Here is a 22,612-nt window from a genome sequence, read left to right on the forward strand (position 1 = left end):
CTCTAAGGGACGTATTTTTCATTGTAAGAGCCGATTGGGAGCCGGGCGCCATTTTTCGTTTTCCGTCAGCAAACAGGATTTTAATTAATTCGCTTGTATTTTGAGAGTGTTGCGTGCGATTTATTGCTGTAGTGTATTGCAATGAAGTCGGATTTATCGATACGTGGGTGTTTTATAGGAAACTTATATGTATTTAGATAGATAATAATAGGTAATTTCCTAATGTTTCAGATAAACAACAAGGAATGGTGCAAGAAAGGCAGAAAAGGCGGACTATGCAGCATGAAGTGTGAAGGTAAATTAATTACCTACTTTAATAATAATATTATTTAAACTAGGGAATCATTCGGTTTATCTGAACAAAATATTGAATAATATACGAGTACACACACACCTGATATGTTTAGAGAATTGCGTTACAGTTGACGATTTAAATAATAGGTTTGTGGAAACTGTCCGAGAGGTAGGATCGAAATATTTTTCGTCCCGAACCAACCGAGGACCTCAAAAACTCTCAGATGGGACTCTGAGTCTCATAAGAGAACGGAGAGAAATGAGGTTGCAGTCTTCAGTTGATATGGTCGAATACAGACGTCTAAACAGACAGATCGCCAAAGCAAGACGTTGCGATATGAGACGCTACAATTGCAAGCGCATTCAAGACGCAATAGAGCAAAACAAGGGCTCCAAAGTCTTTGCTACAGATCGATCTGTTCGGCAGACTCTGTTGACCCAACTGAAGACCGACACTGGCAACACCGTTTCATCAGTGCCCGAAATTCTGGGAGAAATTGAGAGATTCTACGGACAGTTATACACCACAACACAAAACCCTATTACCAGCGGTGCTCACGACAGCCGAGCGCCACTCACCCGACACTATACCGAAGATATTCCGGACGTCAGTCTAGACGAGATTAGTATAGCTCTCAAACAGCTAAAAAACAACAAAGCTCCGGGAGATGATGGAATAACGACAGAACTTCTGAAAGCCGGCGGTAGACCGATTTTAATAGCACTTCGGAGGCTGTTTAATTCCGTCATACTCGAAGGCACAAGCCCGGAGGCATGGAGCAGAAGTGTAGTGACTTTGTTCTTCAAGAAAGGCAACAAAGCCCTATTGAAGAATTATAGACCCATTGCACTTCTGAGCCATGTGTACAAGCTGTTTTCGAGAGTTATTACGAATCGTCTCGAGCAAAGACTCGACGACTTCCAGCCACCCGAACAAGCCGGGTTCCGAAAAGGCTATAGTACCATAGATCACATACACACGCTTCGGCAGGTTATACAGAAGACCGAGGAGTATAATCTACCTTTATGTCTAGCGTTTGTGGACTATGAGAAAGCCTTTGATTCTATTGAGCTCTGGGCGATGCTTCAATCCCTTCAGCGGTGCCATATAGACTATCGCTATATCGAGGTGTTGAGATGTATGTACAATGCTGCCACAATGTCAGTTCGATTACACGAACATAGCACAAAACCGATCCAGTTGCAAAGGGGCGTGAGACAGGGAGATGTTATTTCTCCGAAACTGTTCACCTGTGCACTGGAAGATGTTTTTAAGCTTGTAGAGTGGAAAAGACTGGGCATTAACGTCAATGGCGAATATATCTCTCATCTACGATTTGCTGATGACATAGTTATTATGGCGGAAACGCTGGAGGAGTTAGGCGAAATGCTCACAGACCTCAATGATGCCTCTAAACAAGTTGGGCTGAAAATGAACATGGACAAGACAAAGGTCATGTCGAACGAACATGTTTCATCATCGCCCGTAACTGTAGGAGGTGTCACCATCGAAGTTGTTGATCAGTATCCCTACCTAGGACAAGTGATCCGATTAGGAAAATCCAACTTCGATAAAGAGGTAGCTCGTAGAATCCAACTCGGATGGGCAGCGTTCGGGAAATTACGACACATCTTCACTGAAAACATACCTCAGTGTCTGAAAACAAAAGTTTTCAATCAGTGCGTGTTGCCAGTGATGACTTACGGAGCCGAGACGTGGTGCTTCACCAAAGGGCTTATCCACAAGCTCAGAGTTGCTCAGCGTGCTATGGAAAGGGCTATGTTAGGCGTGTCCCTGCGAGATAGGATTCGTAATGAAGAAATCCGCAGGAGAACTAAAGTTACCGACATAGCCAAAAGGATTAGCACGCTGAAGTGGCAATGGGCTGGCCACGTAGCCCGCAGAGCCGACGACCGCTGGAGTAGAAAGGTTCTGGAGTGGAGACCCCGTGTCGGCAAACGGCGTGTCGGTCGCCCCCCAACCCGTTGGTCTGATGATCTGCGGAAGGTAGCGGGAAGCCGCTGGATGCAGATGGCGGGTGACCGTTTGGGGTGGCGATCGTTAGGAGAGGCCTATGTCCAACAGTGGACTACGGAAGGCTGAGAGAGAGAGAGAGAGAGAGACACACACACGCACTCACGCCTTGTACTAATGTACTCCCTTGCGGGGTAGGCAGAGGTGCATTGCTGCACCCACTTTTCGCCAGAGTGTTAGGTTAGTCCCAATGTAATAGGGGACGGGCCTATTGCCATTTTACGGGCACATCCAAGACTCGAGAACAAATATCTGTGTTTAAACAAATATCTGCCCCAGCCGGGGATCGAACCCGGGACCATCGGCTCAGTAGTCAGGGTCACTAACCACTACGCCATTCGGTCGTCATAATATACGAGTATACAACAAATAACATATATCTATTTTTTAACATACAGGTCGCGAGACGTATCGCCTTTTTTGAATGAGTACTATGCACTTAATTAGGGTACACAATGTCATCTAGAATCTAGATGTGCAGTTTTCCTCACGATGTTTTCCTTCACCATAAGAGCGATGATATATACTTAAATTGTAACTAAATTCCAAATACTTAACCCATTGGCACATGTCAGCCCATGGATTCGAAACCGCATCTCTCTTACCAGAAATTCTTCTTCATACAAGAAACCCTCTAATTTCCAGATCTCCTGAACGAAGACCTCGCTGACGACGTGAGGTGCGCCAAGCGGGTGTACGACAGACTCGGCTTCAAGGGCTGGCCGGCGTCCCACGCCCACTGCAAGGACAAGAACCTACCCGACCTGTCCCGGTGTTAGGACACGACAGTGGGAGGCCGCTTCTTGCCTATCTGTAGAACTATGGAGACGCGTGACGAAACATACACCTCTGTACTGAAATGTTTACTACCAAATTACCAGTCAAGTAATGATTTGATTAAATATGTGTGATAGACTGGCTCTCGGAGGCAGTTATCGGTCGTAGGTAGGGAATACAATCCCGGCCTTTATTTGGGATCCCGGGATTTCGGGACTGGATGAAGACAATCCCGGGATCCCGGGATAGTCCCGGGATTAAGGTCACAAACAAAAACACGTCTAACGAATCAACGTTTTTAGGTTTATTGGAGACACAGTATTTATAATTTAACTTTGTCAGACCATACTTAGTTGAAAAAAAAATATACTTCTTAAAAAAAGATAAACAATAGGCTACTTGACTCTTTTTTAAAGTAGGTCTAATATGATTAATAATTTCTCTATTAGACCAAACAAAATAATCTATTATTTTTTTGGACCTAAGGTGGGTCTACGCTAGACGAACCGAGCATGAGCGGAGCCATTCAAGGTTTCGTCGTTCACGGTGTCAGGTGTGGACGTATGTACAACGAACCTACAACGATCACTGTCCTCAAACACTGCGAGCGCGAAGCAAAACCCTTTCTGTTCGTCAAAAAACCGACAACAGGCGGAACGCAGCCGAGCAACGAACGAAATGTTCGCAGTGCGCTCGTTCGAGGCTTGTAGGTCTCGCGTAGACCCACCTTTGCCAATTGCAAAACTTTAACTTAAAAGTTCTATTTTTCATAAAGAGGCGAAAACGGTGTCAGCCATATTTGTTTATAAATTATCACATCTGTGACGTCACACGGGTAGAAAACAATCATTTGACATTTAACTAATGACAACAAAGCTACGAGAATACCCTTACATACTAATTTACCCTTTTTTGTCAATCCCGAAAATCCCGGGATTGGCAAATTTTAATCCCAAAAATTTCGGGACTGGAAAATGACCGGGATCCCGGGATCCCGGGGAGCGGGATCCCGGGCTTGTATTCCCTAGTCGTAGGTCTTCCAGAAGGCCTCGCACGGGGCGCAAGACGCGCAAGCCAAGGCGTGACAAAAGATTTGCGTGGCGCGTGAAAGATCACATCATGCGGCTTCCAGAGGGAGTATGGAATACTTTGGTCACATCTTGACGTGAGCGTCTTGCGTCCCGTACTAGGCCTTCAGTTGCGTGTCAGTGGTGTAATACTAGTGTTATCAATTAGTTCGTCTTCACAAGATTACAGATAGGTGAGAATTGCCAGGTCACCATCAAAGAAGCCAAACTTTCATCAAAGAAATTACTGTAAAACTGTATCGTTGAGACCAACTTTGGCGAAGAAGTCACAAAGATGTTCATTACAAAAAAGTTTAATTGGTACCTAATTGGTACGTATAGATAAATATTTCTTTTTCTTCTTTTCCAGACATGGAAAATATGGAAAGGGCTTTTAACGGCTTTTAAATTTCGTTCGGATCGGTATTCCAGCTGTTCTGAGACAGAGATACTCTATAACTATAAGGGTTGACAAAACTTTATCAGAAATTCTGATTCAGAATTATAATAAATTTGAATCCTTCGGATTCCAGCGCTTTTCCAATGTTGAGGAATTAAGAAGAAAAAGGAAATAATAAGTGTATTTTTAGGGTTTAGCTTTTACTAAGTATATTTTATTTTTATTTACCTAGCCTACTAAGTTAGTTATTAATAATTTCAGATACCTAACTAGTTAAGTCTAAAGTAACACTGCCATAGATGTAAGATCATATTTTATCCATCAATAGGCGTATGTTAGTCTAGTTTTAGTTTTTTATATTTGTAACTATGTTTTGTATAACCATTTATAAACATTAATAAAAGTTAGAAATTTATCGAAACATTTTAATTTCCAGTAAGTATATTCCTAAAATTATTAGGTACTTAACAAGTAAGCACCTAGCTCTGGGATTTCCTACTTTGCGTAAATTAGAAATTTTGATATTAGGTAGTTACATTATCTCCATGTAAATAATATACCTACCTTATTATTAAAAAAGGGTATCTCCAAAAGCACATATTAATACCTATAGGTAGGGTAAATAAACCGAGCATCAGAAGATAAATAAATACTCTAAGCTAAGATAGCTACTCGTGCAAGCAAACACAATATTCCTTTATCAGGTATTCATTAAAAGTCGTGTGCAAACAGATAGTTTCTATTGCTGGAGCCCAGTTAAATCAGATTGCCGCAATCTCATTTTAAAATGCAATCTAGTAAACATTAGCGCTGGACATGGCGTAACGCCTGGTGAATTTGTTCCGCTAAATTACCCTCGCTGCACATTGTTGCTATAACGAAACCCGCAGGGGCCGGCCAATGATATGCACTCACTGAACTTCTGAAGGCTACATGCTGAACTTAGTATTGAGTTTGTTTTGTACTTTGATAGTTTTAACTTGTTCATTTAATGTGGACAAAGGCAGCGTTTATTTGACTCTAAGGACTTGGTGTTACCCTTGAGGTTGCAATGTGATGGTGACACGCTGGTCACAAAGCATTATACTAGTAAAAGGTTCGTATATCATTAATCATTATAAACAAAATTTAATAGTAATGGAGATATATTTTTTAAAACACAGGTTTGGCTTCCTATTTTAATTAAACGGTTGATATTGTACGGTTTATAGTAAACGCACAAATCTTTTCTCTTCATAATATCAGTGTAGATGTAGAATGCATTATAATAGGGATACCAACAACAGTACACCTAATATGTATAGGTACGGTAACAATGGCTAGTAATTTTTAAAGTGCCGCTTTGCTAAATTGAACTACCTCCTTTGTCCGACAAAGAGGTGCAATGTATTTCCTGTAATCCATTTACAGGATACAGCAGGGTCACTCTACCTTGACGAACTAACGAACGAACGAGAGCTGTCATGCAATCAGAGGTGCGATCACAGGTTTCGATACTATTTTCGAATCTACACGAAGGGTCACTTTTACCGAACGCTAAACGTATTTAAATCAAATTTTAAATACATTTTGTACTAACTGACAGACGTATAACAGGCTACTAAATACGTTTAGCGTTTAGTGAAATTCCACCTAACATATGGAAAAAACAAATGTCACTTTTGGAATTAACTTTGCCTTACATTTTGACAGTGACATTTGACGATACGCAACGTAAACGGAGGTTTCGAATCCTGTGCTCGCGGCTATAAGACTCAAGACTCACGTAGAACATAGAAGATAAACTAAGTTTTCCGTTGTGTAGAGCGACCCCCAGAAGCTTTTAAGGGTAGCCGCTCTTTTGAACACATAAATATAAAAACAGACTTTTTAAATTTTCTGATACGAACATCAGTGCTCGTTTTTTTTATAAATAAAAGGAGGCTTTGAATACATTATGTAAAGTTTATGTTCGTTCATAATCTAACGAAGTTCAGATCCCTTGACAATTATTATGAAAAATTTACTTCTTACTTTTGAATATCTGAACATAATTTACGAGTCTCTCGATGAATTCATGAAAAACCGTTTTGGAACTTCTACAACATCACTAAATGATTGAAACTGAAAAAAATAGCAAAGTAACAACTTATTACCTATTATATTATACAGGGTAGCCCTATAATAGGTTGTTTAGTTTTACCAGACCGGTGTTAACTTTACGTTTTAAACAAATGACACAATAAAATACAGTACCTACTTATTTTCTAGCACTACAATAGCGTAAAACATAAAAGGAGGGATTTGCAAGCTCAATTGTACCTAGAATCAGGTGGGTAGTAGTAGTAGTAGTATGATAGTACTATACCTAGTAAGTATTTAGATTAGAACCTGCAACTTCTCTGCAAGGCAGGGTCGTCTCCGGGCAGGCAGCATATGGCGAGAGTGCAACGATTGGAAAATTCGCATTTTCTATCCGATGGACTTAGAATATGGCGGCAAAAGACGTTGTCTCATCTCAACTGCTGTGCTGCCTATGGCTTGAATATTTTTAACGATATTTCGTATATAATTTGGTATTGGTACAGTCTAGGGCTAACTAACAGGACCACTATCTGAATGACAATGCTGCAGCTTTTCACGGAGAAACGGCTGGACCAACTTTTATAAATTTTGGTGTGGAGTATTCTAACACACATGATTAACAGGATTATTAAAACAAGTTCACGAAAGGTACACTATATGTATCGAAACGGAACGTTTTCAAAAACCATCAATAGAAGCCCGTCAAAATTTCATCTGAGCCTGTAACTTTCAGTGCTCCTGTATGATTCTCGTTACGGGTTTCAAAGGCCGGATATTACAGTGGCTAGTGGTAGTTTTATTTCACTACTTGTACAGTTACCAGCTTATGAAAACCCGTTCCGAATTTCATGGTGCCTAGAGTTAAACGAAAAGTTTGAGCGATATTAAAAATTTGTAGAGCGCTCGAGGGGTTAATGTTAGGTGCATTATAATGGTGGGGTAATTGACCGCAGTGTGAGTAAAAAAAATGAAATAGGAAAAAAAACACTGAATTTTAAAACATAACGTAAGAATGTTCAGGAGCTCGAACAATAATACTTTGTAAATTTTTGGGAGAGTTATAGGTTATTTTTTAAGGAAACTTGCTAATAAAATAACATTTCAGTGTAAAATCTTAAACTAACTACCCCTTAAGAATGTATATTATATTATTGTAACTTACAAAAATTATATCTTATCACAAATTAAATTGAAAGCAGTTGTTGTTTGCACATTTTAATAATCCAATGATGTAATTCCGCTCCCACGGCAGAAATCCTTCACAATGCACCGGAAATTAACTCACAAACAAAATGATCTCGAATATTCCGATTTAAAAACATCGATCCCCTGCTCTCGAATGATTAAAAGATTAATCAGCGGACATCGCCGATGAAGGAAGACTTCATTAACTGTAATTGCAAACAAATTAATGTACCTACGTGTAAATTATTTATTTCAGATACCTAATTTTGATTTTCTTCGTGTACTTATAAGAACCATAATAAATTATTAACTCATCTAGGTAAATACCGTATTATATCATATCTAGTATTATTGACTGATTATAACACGTGACTAAAAACTCAGAAATTCCATTTTAATATATTAAAATATTTGAATGCTAGATCGGTAAGCTCCAATTTCACAATAGTCGGTTAAATCGTAAGCAGGTATTGGTTGATATACGTCATCTCCATACTAAATTCTTGACAGATGTGTCAAAATTGATGTGGAGAAATTGGCACTAAAGCTATTATTAAGTATGCCATTACAACGTCTGTCAATGTTACAACACAACACAATGGGTTTTAGTATGCTAATATAGTTTGTTATCTGTTACAATGGAAGCTTATATAATTTGTCATTGAATACAAATTTAAAGGTTTTTCCAATAATTTAAAAAACCTTAGCAGTAAAGTTTGTTCCTGTAAAAGATACCCACAGTTAAAGGGTCTTCTTCTTCTATCGTGTAAAATGCACTAAGCTAGCTTCCTCCAGTGTTTTGCTACTCTTATTGCGAGATCATTGGCCTTCATCAGGTCTCCTTGACTGCATTTTGGGGCATTAGGACACTCTATAAGGTGTGACGTTGTCTGGAGGCTTCCGCAACTGCATAGAGTGCTGGCATTGGCTGGGAGCATATCCCATCGCCTTAAATTGTCCTTCGTCCGGGCAACGCCAGCCCGGAGGCGGTTTAGAGTTTTCCATACAGACCACTCTTCACCCCCTCCAGCAGGCAGCTCCTCGGCTGGCTGGACAAACTGACGTAAGTGGGAAGTATCGGCTCTCCAACGGCTCAACCTGAACTCCTGCGCTGTCTCGTTAGTCAGCGGTTCGGTTGTGACGAAGCTTCTGCGTGATTTAAGGCGCTGCTGCACTGGAACATGACCATACAGAGGATGGCGCAAGTCGTTCAGTTGTTTCCAGCGCTCTTTGGCCGCAGCGGCCTGTCTGCGAACCGCTGGCGGTGCTATTCCAGCGAGCAGGTATAGCTTATCAGTCGGAGTTGGTTTTAAGCAGCCTGTAACCAGCCGACAGGTCTCATTAAGCGCGGTGTCCACCTTCCCAGCGTGAGCCGAGTTGTTCCATACTGGGCATGCGTATTCTGCCGCGGAGTAACTTAAGGCTAGGGCTGAGGTTCGTAGGACATGCGGGGTTAAAGGGTACGCGCTTATAATAATCGGTTATGTTATTAAATACTTTATTGCCAACCACAAAATAATATTAGGGGCCGTCCATTAATCACGTGAGGTCTTTTTTCTCATTTTTTGACCCCCCCCCCTCCCCCCTGGTGATATTTGGTGAGGTTTGGGACCAACCCCCCCCCTCCCCCCCCCCCCCCTGGATCACGTGTATTTTTTTGGAAGTCTATGTAAAGGCAATTTTTGAATAGGTCATACTACAAATCGTTAAAATTTTTGCGCCGTGCAAAATATCGGTTCAGAAATACCTAATTTTTGACAAAAAATAAATACACGTGATGTCTAACGAGAACCCCCCCTCCCCCCTCGTGATGTTTCGTGAGGTTTTCAGTACCCCCTCCCCCCCCTTTAAGCCTCACGTGATTAATGGACGGCCCCTTATTATGTCTTATATATCAGATACTACTTACTACCTACCACATAATGGTAAATGCTTATACATACTTAATGAATAATTTATGTTTCAGTTTAACATACATTTCCTTCCGATAACTTAGTGACATGCTCAATTTACTTCAACACTACAGTGACGATCGATGACGACTGCGAGGAACAAAAAAGTATATGCCATAATACAAATATGGAGGTTATGGTCAGCGGGCGCATTACGGTCTAGAGAATTCCGAGTTTGGTTGTGTAAAGTATTCTGGTATTCTACGATACACGCGCTGAAAGTCCTAACACATAGGTACTTTCAATCGTTAGTCAGATACATAGGTCATGGTTTCAAGTATGAGAAATAAGAAGTCCAGACTAATACAATCTCCTCACCGTAATAATAACCAGATCATAACTTGATCCAAATCCGTAAAATTATTACGCATCTTCAAAACAAAAATGCACACGGCCAGCATACAAAAGCACTTTACTCATCGCATAAACCAACAAAACCGACCAAAAAAGGGTATTTAAACCAGTAATGGAGGTTCAAGTTCATTTGGTGACAGATTTTGAAAAAAGAACAATGCGACAATACAAGTCGGTAATGTCATACAGCCAGGATTCCCACGTCTTGACGGGTCGATGACTCGAATCGATTGGCCGATTCGATTTTTTGCAATCGATTCCTGCCATACCTCCGGCGGACGTTGCGAAGGAATCTCGGAAGACTAACGAGATGTTTTGTTTCGATGCGTACTCGTAAAAATATTTCGTGCACCAAAGTTAAAATTGAATTTTTCGTCTTTTTTTTTGTTTAGCGAAAGTCGGTACTTTCCTTGTTTACGCTAGATATTTTTACTGATGAAGGATGAAATATGTACGTCAGAAAAACTACTAATTACAATTGGAGAGAAAATAGCTACGCCACAAAGTGACAATAATCACCGCACATAGCGAAGTTAAAAAAAAAACAAGTAAGTACTTAGATCCTTATTTATGTACATTATCGTTAATTTGCGAAATAACATTTTCTATGTTTTCATCATATAAAATTATTTAATTTACTTAATTACCTAAGACAAAGGAGAGACTTTAACATTTCCATTTACTTACAGACCTCCGACGTTCAATCGGAACAATTGTGTAAAAACAAAGAAAAGTTTACAAGTCACTCGGACATCGCGATCTTTTCACCGAACAAATTAAAGTACATACAGGGTGTTGCAAAAGTGGTATACTAAGTCGATAATATTCAAAAGTCGTCAGAATCTCCTCTAGAGTCATCCTCTTTCGGCTTAATAGGTTATATTTTTGCGACATCCTGTATTTAGTATGCACCCTGTATTTGTAGAACTTTACCAAAGTTAGAAATTCCCTGAGAAATTAGAAAATTAAGGAAAAGGTTTTGAAGACCTGAACCTTTTTTAATGACAAAACAATTCAACCCGACCGCATTCCTACCTGGTTCACCCAATTTGGAACAGCTTTATGTCTGGCGCACCCCGCGCAGTCAGCAACTGACACTAACTAGCTAATTCTTTCAGCACAATGATTAAACGAAGTGGGTCACCTTCACGATAAGAAGAACAAAATACAATATAGAGCTACAACATCATTCCAAATGTTATAAAAGACAAACTTACTTTCAGTACCAACTAAATTATTCACTGAGATTAACAATACTGCCACATTCTAAGTTAACTTTTAGACAATAGGTTATTTATCTATGTTTATAAACCAAGGGTTCCCCGTAAAATTGTACCCGATCAAGATAATATTTGACTCAACTTGCAGCCTTGTGTACTTGGCAATCCAGAGCTTTTTAAGTCCCGCCTGAAAAAGCTCAATCCCTGTTTCAAAGTTCGAGATCATTCTAAAGATACGCGGGTCCAACTGAAACAAAACAACAATCCTTTTTGCAAACTAGCTTTAACTGTTACGCTGATAATACCTGAAAAGGTTTTAGTGTAGCTGAAAATAAAATTGCAAAATGGACAAGATTTTTGCTGTCTGTAAACTGAAAAACTGCTGTTTTAAGGTAAACGTTCACCCTTCGGCTTTGTACGTAACGGACACAAGGCATTCAGTATTCTTTGTATAGAAATTGACACAAGTGCGTCCACTTCATCGGCATTGCCGACGCAGTTTCTCCATTACATTTATGACAATCCGTTTGATGCGATACGTACAATACCGATAGGTTGACGCTTTGATACATTTATTTATTTATTTAATACTTTATTGCACAAATATGAGATATACGACCGAATGGCGTAGTGGTTAGTGACCTGACTACTGAGCCGATGGTCCCGGGTTCGATTCCCGGCTGGGGCAGATATTTGTTTAAACACAGATATTTGTTCTCAGGTCTTGGATGTGCCCGTAAAATGGCAATAGGCCCGCCCCCTATTACATTGGGACTAAAACAACACTCTGGCGAAAAGTGGGTGCAGCAATGCACCTCTGCCTACCCCGCAAGGGAGTACATTAGTACAAGGCGTGAGTGCGTGTTTTTTTTTTTTTTTTTTATGAGATATACGTGTGAGATATACCTTTAGTGAGGGGCTTCGCGACATTCCACAGGTTTGAATCAGGTTTGAATTCCGGCATGTAAGGGTTGTTACCTATCACTCCTCTTCAACTTCGGAAGTCATCTGTGGATTGAATCCACAATCCATCCGTCTTCACATTGTGGAATTCGCCGCCCATTTTTTCCAAACGTGGTAGACCCAGAAAGCTCCGCTCGTGAATGTAAGAGTAAAATCCGAACGTCATCAACTAAAAACAAAATTCATCCACATTCTTGATCCCATCCATCTTAACTGCAATCTGACAAGATCTAAGATCTTTGACTCATACAAAACACTCACTTTCATCCTTGCAACCAGAGACAATGCCTATTATCATCTCGTCACATTTCATCCCAAGCCATAGAGGGAGCAATCCCTCCCCCGCTCGCTGCTTACCCCTTCTTTCCCCGCCGTCGCCCTTTGAGCATGGCCCGTGCACCCGATTGTGTGTTAATTCGATATCGTATAAGGATACGACGGCGTATGAGTTTTTATACATACATATAGGCAGATGAACATGGTATCACAAAGAGCCTGCCTCTTGAAGGTTGACTGATATATTCATCAAGTTGCTAAGAAGTTTTGCTAAGACTTTTTGGGACGTCTTATAGGTATTTTCGTGCATTTTAACTTTCAAAGTAAGTAAAGTACAGTAGTATAGTATACGGGGCGGATAAAAATGAGGAATATACTCACTGTTAAATACCATCTTTTAATATTTAAGTACCATGCTGATCTGTATCGCAATTAGTCTTCTATTCAGCGTAATCTATGTAGCTGTTAATCACTCTAAAATATTCTATGATTAGTGCATAAGTGACAGCAAACGAGCTTTTTCACTATTCGATATTGATAGGTTTGATAAGATTAGATAAATAAATCGATAAATTAAAACACTCTATCACATCTTGCAAGTCTTGGCATTTATAAATAAGTAAACCGGTTTGCCTAACTGTGATAAGCAAATATTTTCCTCTGCAGGTACATACATTTGACTTACATAACTTTAGTTAGTACATTATTTTTTCTTTATAAGTATTTTGATAAACTTAAAATCTTTCCTGAACCTATAGCCCTTACTCCACAACATAAATTTTAAAAAAAATTGAAGGGACTGCTTAGTTGACTAGTATTAATCAGTATATTATATACTGCTTGATTAAGTTCGTCTATTTACAAATCTGTTTAGTAATCATTCCATATTCAAGGACTGAAATTAATAATATGTAGTAAATCTAATTGAAACAGACCACAAACAAACTATTCAGTCTTAAGTTGGAAAGTCTCAACAACCGCCCACCACGCGTGGGTTGCTACAATGACACACAACCGACATACAACGTATAACAACACTCTTGACCCCCGCATACATAGCCCCACCATTCGAATCACAAAGATATAAAGACGATTTCTGATCAGTTCTACCGATGGCCCAAGGGTCAAGTTAATTTGAATGACGAGTATGAATGAGTACAGTGGCCTAATGGTATCGCTTGGGATTAAATTATGTTATTAGCCTTTAGCACCTGGTGATAAGAGATCGAATCGTTTTGGAAGCGCCACGTGTTTTTGTTTTTTATATTGCCTGACTGGGCTCACTGCATTCTTGAATATTTTTCATTAAGTTTGCCCTTTTATACCTACAGTGAGAATAGTGAGATAGAAAGTTTGGTTGGTAGGAACTTGTTGCATTCATAGTAATTATTATTAATATTAAATTATTTATTGCACATATCAATTTGTACATAGGCGAACTAAATGCTAAAAGCATTCTCTTCCAGTTAACCTTGGGCGTTGTGGAGAAAGTGATAGGTAGTGCGAAAGATAATGAGGACAGTAATTCATACATTTAATAAAGTTATCTGAAATTTCTGCACACTTTTTTTGATTTATGTAACAGAAATACATATATAGGTAAGTACGTACCTAGGTTAGTAATTAAAATAATTACACCTACCTATGTACCTACATTTATAGAAAAAACAAAGCCCTAATTAGAATAACTTTGACATTAGAAAGGTTAGGTACGTACGTATAGAATATCCTATTCAATTATATTGATAACCCGTTTTAAATAGTAATAAACGAAATATTTTCACCTGAATATACCTAGAATTTTAACAGTAACGTTATTTAGTACAGCAAATATTTTGTGACATTTATTGCGCACAAATCCACAGGGGGTCGTGTATCATTTCGTACACCTACTTTATACAAACTACTATTTTATGCCATTTTTATTACTTTTTTTCTTTTAAAAGTGTCCTGTTCAAATGTTTTGGCGTGCTTAATTGATTTTATTAAAGCTTAGAAAAAATATTGGATTCTTATAAACATAATTCTATTAAATTTAAAACATCTTTATACTTAGTTTATTTAAATAAGCGTTTTTTTTATAAAATGTTACGGAAGCTGAGTTAAATTAAATTTCTGCGATGAAGAGGACGAAACACTCAATACATATTCTCTGTGAATATGAGGCCGTCATTACAAGAGAAACAGAATCTTGGGCGGCTAGAAATTAGCCCCCATAGATGTCAGGTCTCTTCCTCCAGGTAAGATCGTCAGGTTTTTACAAAAGACTTGGACCTGGAGAGTGAGATATACTCGGCAAGGCAAGGGGAGTCACAATAGATCTTTTAGGTCGCACTGGCGAATAGGCACTGGTTACCCTCCCTTTTTCTATGAAAATGAAAAAATGATTATTTAGCCAAAATATTTACACAGGTTATCTTAATAAATGTTATGGATATAATAAAGTTGTAAATTATTTGGACCAGATTAAAAAAAACTATACTAACTACACTAGGCTAAGCCTGTGCCGTGAGTAACCAGTAGGCAGACTGTAACATTTGAGAACAGGTGGCTTGTTGTCAACATTTTGAGTAACTATAACTATAAGGTAAATTAAGCAATTTATCTATTGAAAGTCTAATAGATACTTAATACTGCTGCCTACTTCTTTTCTAAGTTATGTATTCCTTTGCTTTTTATTTTCTCTTTATGTTTTTACTATCTTATAACCATGGAAGTAGAAAAACTAGTAGTTTTGAAATATTGTATAAGTAATAACAACTTTAAAAAAATCTGTTTTCCAGACAACATTTTCTCTTAGACAGAATGTGGTCGTAAAAATGTAGATTGGCCGTTGCGTAGTGAGTCGACTCCATTCATGCCCACACATACAGGGTGCCCATCATTTTGTTATTTACTTATAGTAAATTTTACAATTCAATTGATATTTATAAATGACTAGCTGTTCCCGCGCGCTTCGCACCGCCTTAAAAAGTTTTCCCGTGAGAATTCCGGGATAAACAGTAGCCTATGTTCTTTCCCAGGGTCTAGACCGTATGTATACCAAATTTCATTCAAATCCGTTCAGTAGTTTTGGCGTGAAAGAGTAACAGACAGACAGACAGTTACTTTCGCATTTATAATATAAAGTAGCTGTTCCCGCGAGCTCCGCTTCACCTTAAAAAGTTTTCCCGTGGGAATTCCGGGATAAAAAGTAGCCTATGTTCTTTCTCAGGGTCTAGACCATATGTATACTTACCAAACTTCATTCAAATCCGTTCAGTAGTTTTGGCGTGAAAGAGTAACAGACAGACAGACAGACACAGTTACTTTCGCATTTATAATATAAGTTAGGATTAGGATTTACATTATGCGGCTTATATACCATTTAATGTGCATTTAACAACCTACTGTTCTATGCACACTGACATTCCTTCCTTTTTCAATACTATTTAGGAAAATTATTATTATTACCCCATGTACCTCAGTATATAGGTATATATGTTATTGAACTCATTATAAAATTATGTACCTAGACCTACTTACTTATTTTGTATTCAATAGTTATAGAAAAAAAAAACAACCAAAATTCCCAAAAACATTTAACTTTGGTCAACCTATTAGGTACTTTAGCACCCATTCACTGGTGCGTAGGTTTGACCATACGGTCGTATGGCCTATTGTACCAACCGCCAACCCAACTTGGCAAAATAGGTTCTTTTGTACGGACTTAAAGTTCAAATTTGTTTAACATGAAGACTAGGTTTATGTTTATATCAAAATGCGGTTTAGCGCGGGCGGGAATAAATTAAGAACTACGATTTGTATTTTATTTGCCAGTGATCTTTCTTGAGGCTTTTAGGATGAATGGTTATGCTAAGTTGTTGCCATTGTGTAAGTATCCAACTTATAAATAAGATTTTTTGTTATAAGTAAGTACCTTAAAATGTTTCCCTTTGAAAGACCCGTGTCCCATCCATCCCCATAATATTGTCATCTATTATAGGAAACTAGCTGTTCCCGCGCGCTTCGCTTCGCCTTAAAAAGTTTTCCCGTGGGAATTCCGGGATAAAAAGTAGCCTATGTTCTTTCCCAGGGTCTAGACCGTATGTATACCAAATTTCATCCAAATCCGTTCAGTAGTTTTGACGTGAAAGAGTAACAGACAGACAGACAGACAGACAGACAGACAGACAGACACAGTTACTTTCGCATTTATAATATTAGTTAGGATTAAACCAAAATGAAATTAGCAAAATCAGTTCCTTTTCCTTCCCCTTCTACCTCTATTCTATCGTGATCTCATTCATTATACCTTCCTCTTTAAGAGGTATTCAATAAAGTTATATTGAATTCTTGTAGCGCCCCCCATTTTCATAGCGGAGAAACAGGCTTCCAAATTAGCTAGACCCAGGTTCGAATTCCGTGCATGCCCAGATGCTGATAGGGAAGTAAGTAAGTACTTACATAAATAGTTTTCATAACATAATCTCAGTTTCTTGCCGCGTCATCCATCATGTTTGTAACAGTTTGTAGAACACTTTCAAAGGTAACTAATAAAGTTTAACTGTTGATGGATCACCGGCCGGGGAAAGAGAAGCCATTTTGTTATTACTTACAGTCAAGCATTTACTTACCGAGGCTTGGAAAGAAAACTTTAAGATGGTAAATAAAACGGGTTATGTTGTTAAGGGTCTGTTTCACTATATCTACATAAAAGAAGCATAAAAGACATGCTGTCACTGTCTTTTTATTATAATTATTGTTTATTGTTCATTTATTTATAATATTTCTTAATAATAGATACTTACAGTGCTCTTAAGCACCAAATTGTCCATAGTCGGTTAGATCGTAACAAGGGAAAGGTTGATCAATTATACGTCATCTCCATATTAAATGCTTGACAGATGTATCAAAAGTCAAGCAATAATCCCTGTTTATGCTCTATCCCACTATGGCGAAATTGGCACTTAACCTAGTAAGTCTAAGTCTATTCTTTAGTACACTTGACCCTATCTGAACATAAATATTCTTCCACCTAATGGTTGTCTTGAAAAAATCGCTTTTAGTGATAAGACCGCCTTTTTGTGCCTATGTGTTTATATTTAAGCTTTGTATAATCTATTCTTGATAAAGAATATTCTATCTATCTATCTATCTAAGGGCCACTTTTACGAAACGCTAAAGGTATTTTAAATTGTACTTAAGTAAATCAAATTTTAAATAAATTTTGTACTATTTGACAGGCGACTAAATACGTTTAGCGTTTGGTGAAATTCCACCCAAATCATAATAATTACAGAGAGTGACAGCATTGTTTTTAACCACACATTTAGACGTTAGTACTACTACCACAAAAAAGTTTAAACACTGTTTAACTATTGTTTAAAACGAAATTTGTCAGATTTTGTAGGCGTTTGACAGCGCTAAACACCTGTTAAATACTGTCTAAGTTTTTGTGGTAAGGCCCTAGGTATCTTGTGTAGACATTGTGAATCACTTTTAATTTACTACAATACCAATACAAAACTGCAATAACTTATTATGTTTGATCAAAATACCTCTGTATGACTGTATAACCAAAAGGGTAAAATCATTTACCACCTTTTAGAGAAAATTCCTAACCACAGGATGAATCACAACTTGCGGTACTTTAAACACTCGCTTAGGGAGAACATTCATATACAGAATGATTTTTATTAGTTAGTGAGCAACTGAGTGAATGATGTATGCATATAAAGTGTAGTTTAAAAAATTCAGTTGTTTGGTTTAAAATTTACTACTGATACTTACCTAGTCGGATTTTTTGTATTTTTTTTCTTAAAATATACTAGCTTGTAACGAGAAACGTCAATACATATAAATTTATGGCTTATATCGAGATTTAACACTAAATCTAGATTTAATATGTTTGTGCAAGTCGCCCTTATTGGTTTATTCCTCATGTATTTAAGTGTTCTAATAGAATTTCTTAAGTTTTTTTCTACAGTTGAGTTAGGTGCGATAACCGCGCTTTTGCAAATATTTTAATTCAATTTTCTCCTGTGCATCATCATCATCAGCCTTCTATCGCCCACTATTTATTTAGTATTTATATTTGACGACCGAATGGCGTAGTGGTTAGTGACCCTGACTACTGAGCCGATGGTCCCGGGTTCGATTCCCGGCTGGGGCAGATATTTGTTTAAACACAGATATTTGTTCTCGGGTCTTGGATGTGCCCGTAAAATGGCAATAGGCCCGCCCCCTATTACATTGGGACTAACATAACACTCTGGCGAAAAGTGGGTGCAGCAATGCACCTCTGCCTACCCCGCAAGGGAGTACATTAGTACAAGGCGTGAGTGCGTGTGTTGTTGTTGTTGTTGTTATAGGCCTCCTTTTTTAACCCCCTAACTTGGCGTACTTCATAAGGGTTTATGGTTTAACACCGTGCTGGCCAGTGCGTTTTGGTGTTTCTGCTTGTCACATCAGCCTATGGATGAGTAGTCTTGTATTGTAGTTGGTGGCTAGATACTTTATACCTTCTGCGTTGAAACAGAGCACCCTGTAGAAGGACCCAACACCTACGCGAGACGTACACTCGGCCGCAGCAAAGATAAGTCGAATTAGCGATAGCAGCCGACTCAACCTAAATACCTTCTAATCCCCACATTATACAGACTCATTTACACATTCTAATTGTGTGTGTGTTGGTGTAATGTCGAACGCAAGTTGGATGATATGGAGAAAACCAGTCCGGCTATTGATTTTCTTCGTGAACGAGAGTACTCTTTATTTGTACACCAAGACATAATTAACAATTTTACATAGACACTTAACTAGGGTACGAAAGGCGGTCTCATCGCTTATAGCGATCTCTTCCAAACAACCTTTGGATGGATGGACTAGAGATATAAAAGGGGTACAGTGCACTTACTCAAAGAATATAGTTGATTATCTACATAGATAGATAGGTTTGGAAGCTTCGATTGAAATTTAAAACATACCTACTGATTGAGTCCTGATTTTTATACCTTTTTTTACCTTCCTATCCTGTGAGACGGCCACAAAAGTTGCCTGTATGTTAATCCAGGTTCAGCTTCCTACATAGTTACTAAATTTCACCAAAAAAACAGTCTTTTTTCCGTGAAACTGTTACAAAGTTAGAAACTTTTGCCTTAAGGCCCCGTACAGGGTGACGTGCCGCGCCAATTTTGGGTTTTCAATGCTCTTCACACAGCACACGCAGTGACACGCACACATGTAAGTTTGCACAGTGGGTCGATAAACTTTTACTCGCCAACTTGATTGACAATTATGTTCAAGTACATTTTGGGTGATTTTAGGGTAAGTAAGTATAATTCTTACTTACACTGGTAGGCACCAGGAAAGAGTAGAAATTAATAGGGGTGCCACTTTACTCTATACTCGGAACCCGATTAGCTTTCTCAAACAAATGTGGTATTTACTTGTAGAAAGGTAACTACAAGTATTAAAGTGTAGATAATAAGTTTCGGGCATCCTCCAGCCAACTGAACCCCGACGACAAAGCAAAGTAAATACATAGTGTCGCAAAAGGGCTATACTAAGCCAAAAGGGGATGACTCAAGGGGTCATTCTGAACAACTTTTGTTCTACGAGATTTGCAAATTCGCGAAAAAAAATATTCCTTTTCCATGGTAAAAAGTCACATGTCCAACAAAGTTTCTATGAAAAAGGTTCTTTTTTGTTAATTTCCAAAACTCGTAGAGCAAAAGTTCAGAATGACCCCCTGTCTTACTCCTTTTTACCCGACTGCCGAAGGAGGAGGGTAATGTTTTTTGATTGTATGTATGTATATATGTATGTTTGTCTGTTTCTTTGTTCCCTCCTGTAGCCTAAACGGCTTGATAGATTTTGATGTATGAGGTATTGATGGCGCGATGGCTATAGGCTATGTGACGTTCCATTAAAATGTACATAGCGCCCTCTTGAGGACATAACGTGACGATCGAAAAAATAATAATTCAACTTTGCCGTGTAAGGTATCTATTCTCTATGGGGGTGTCAGTACCTGCACCTGGCTCTCTCGAATGGAACCTTTGTGCATATCCCCAAGGTCTAAACTGCCTTCCTAAGCTTGGACCATTTCCCACCACGCTGGTCCACTGCGGGTTGGTGGGTTCACATATCTAGATGTGCTAAATCTAGATATGCAGGTTTCCTCACGATGTTTTCCTTCACCGTAAGAGCGATGGTATACATTGTACTTAAATTCAGAAAAGAACTCATTGGTACATGTCAGCGCCGGGATTCGAACCCGCATCTCTGGCGTGAGAAGCGGGCTCTTACCCGACTGAGCTACCACCGCTCCCGTGTAAGGTATCAAATGAAAGGACTTGATTTTCACATTACAAAAATATTCATATTGAAGGTATTTAAATAACAACACCAAAATTATTGAAATAAAAAATGATCATGAACTACCTACCGACGTAAAATTTCATAAAATAAAAACAACTTAAAAGTTACAAATAAAAAAATACAATTATAAAAAACTAAAAACCTGACTGTACGCTAAAAACATGAAAACGAGTCCCAATGTTAATGGAAAGTATCGCAGGCGGGGACCAACTTGACCGCCACTCAAGGCCGTTTTCTAAGTAACATTCAGCTAAATGGTGAACCCTCTGCTGGTATAATTTGTTTATATACCGCTTTTTCAATACCTGTAAGTACATTTTTTGGCAGCATAATATTATTACTTAATTTTAGGGTTTCGAACGTCAAAAGAAAAAAAGCAACCGTTATAGGATCTCTTTGTTGTCCGTTTGTCTGACTGACTGTCTGTCACCGCCCTTTTTCTCAGAAACGGGTAAAGATATCAAGCTTATATTTCGCATAGATGGGGAGTACCCCAAAAAAAATATTATGGTACTCCCTGTCCCACACAAGTAAATTGGGGCTTATATTTTTTCCAGTTATTTTGATGTGTATCCTTTTTTTTTCTTTGTTGTTTTGTATAAGTATGTGTTTCTTTTCTTTAAATCTGTATTTTTTTTGTTGTTGCTGTCTATGTGTCGAAAAAATGTATCTTTATCTTCAAATCACGCCATCTATCGTTTGTTTTTTTTGTGGCTACTGTCTATAGAAGAAATTCCGTCATTGACAATTTTACGTTACGAATTTATTTTTATTTATTTTATTTTTATTTTTACATTTTCGTGGAGAATCAACAGCATTTTGTTAATAAATAATTATTACTTATGAACACATAACAACTTGATGCCATTAACAGAATGAACTTAGTAAACCCAGTAAACCTAACACATCCAGAGGAAAAACAAAATCTCTTTCTCTCTCTCTGAAAAACATACTTAATAGCCCAAACTCGATGCTTTTAGCTATTAACATCTTTGAAATAAAATTGAGCCACCACCGTGTTACTGCCCTCATCAGATCCTCACGAGACCATACCTCAACCAGCATCAAGAGACTGTATTTTTGATCCCTAACCTAATGTTCGTGCGTATTGTCATCACTGAGATCCATTCGCTATATTCCTGCTCCTCATCAGACCTTTACGAGACTGTTATGTCACGAGAATATTGCACACTATCTAATTTAATTTAATGTATTGAATATACTGGAAGAATTATGCTTCCTCAATTTCAAATCAAATTATGTTGGTGTCATAAAAGTTGAAAAAGTGCAATGACAACCAATGTGCAGTGATTTTGTATCTGTACACGATAAGATCGCGAGCTGTCAGTGCTACCTAAACCGACGTGACCCTTCTTTGGAGGCCAGCGGCCAACTGAGTCAAACGTCACTTGTGTTTATGATTTTATAACACAGAAAGCCGCCATAGATATTTGTATGAAGATTTGAGGGAAAAAAATTGCTCAAGTTTGGGATTAATTTACACAAAAAAAGTGTGTGTTTATTAAAAAACAAGGTATTTAGCGCCTAGTCCAAGCCTTTAACTTTATAATATGATAAAAATCATATGAAAATTCTTTATAATTACGACACAGTTGTTACAATACGGGAGTGTGATTGACTGGTTTTTCTTGATATTCTGA

At 38.3% G+C, this 22,612-nt stretch overlaps 2 protein-coding genes across 2 annotated transcripts in view; one reads left to right on the forward strand and one right to left on the reverse strand.

Moving 5' to 3' along the window:
- LOC105381977 (lysozyme) overlaps positions 1 to 4,210 on the forward strand; it is a 30,278-nt gene extending 26,068 nt beyond the window's left edge. Inside the window, exons 4-6 of the mRNA XM_048631142.1 lie at positions 232 to 295; positions 2,975 to 3,274; positions 4,141 to 4,210. Coding sequence (XP_048487099.1) covers positions 232 to 295; positions 2,975 to 3,108 — 198 coding nt within the window. The 3' untranslated portion in view covers positions 3,109 to 3,274; positions 4,141 to 4,210. The remainder of the gene's footprint in view (positions 1 to 231; positions 296 to 2,974; positions 3,275 to 4,140) is intronic.
- The window catches only part of LOC105395622 (leucine-rich repeats and immunoglobulin-like domains protein 3), a 76,155-nt gene that overhangs the window by 43,355 nt on the left and 10,188 nt on the right, over positions 1 to 22,612 (reverse strand). The window lies entirely within an intron of this gene.

The sequence above is a fragment of the Plutella xylostella genome, chromosome 28 (assembly GCF_932276165.1).
Source record: "Plutella xylostella chromosome 28, ilPluXylo3.1, whole genome shotgun sequence".
Classification (NCBI taxonomy): Eukaryota; Metazoa; Arthropoda; class Insecta; order Lepidoptera; family Plutellidae; genus Plutella; species Plutella xylostella.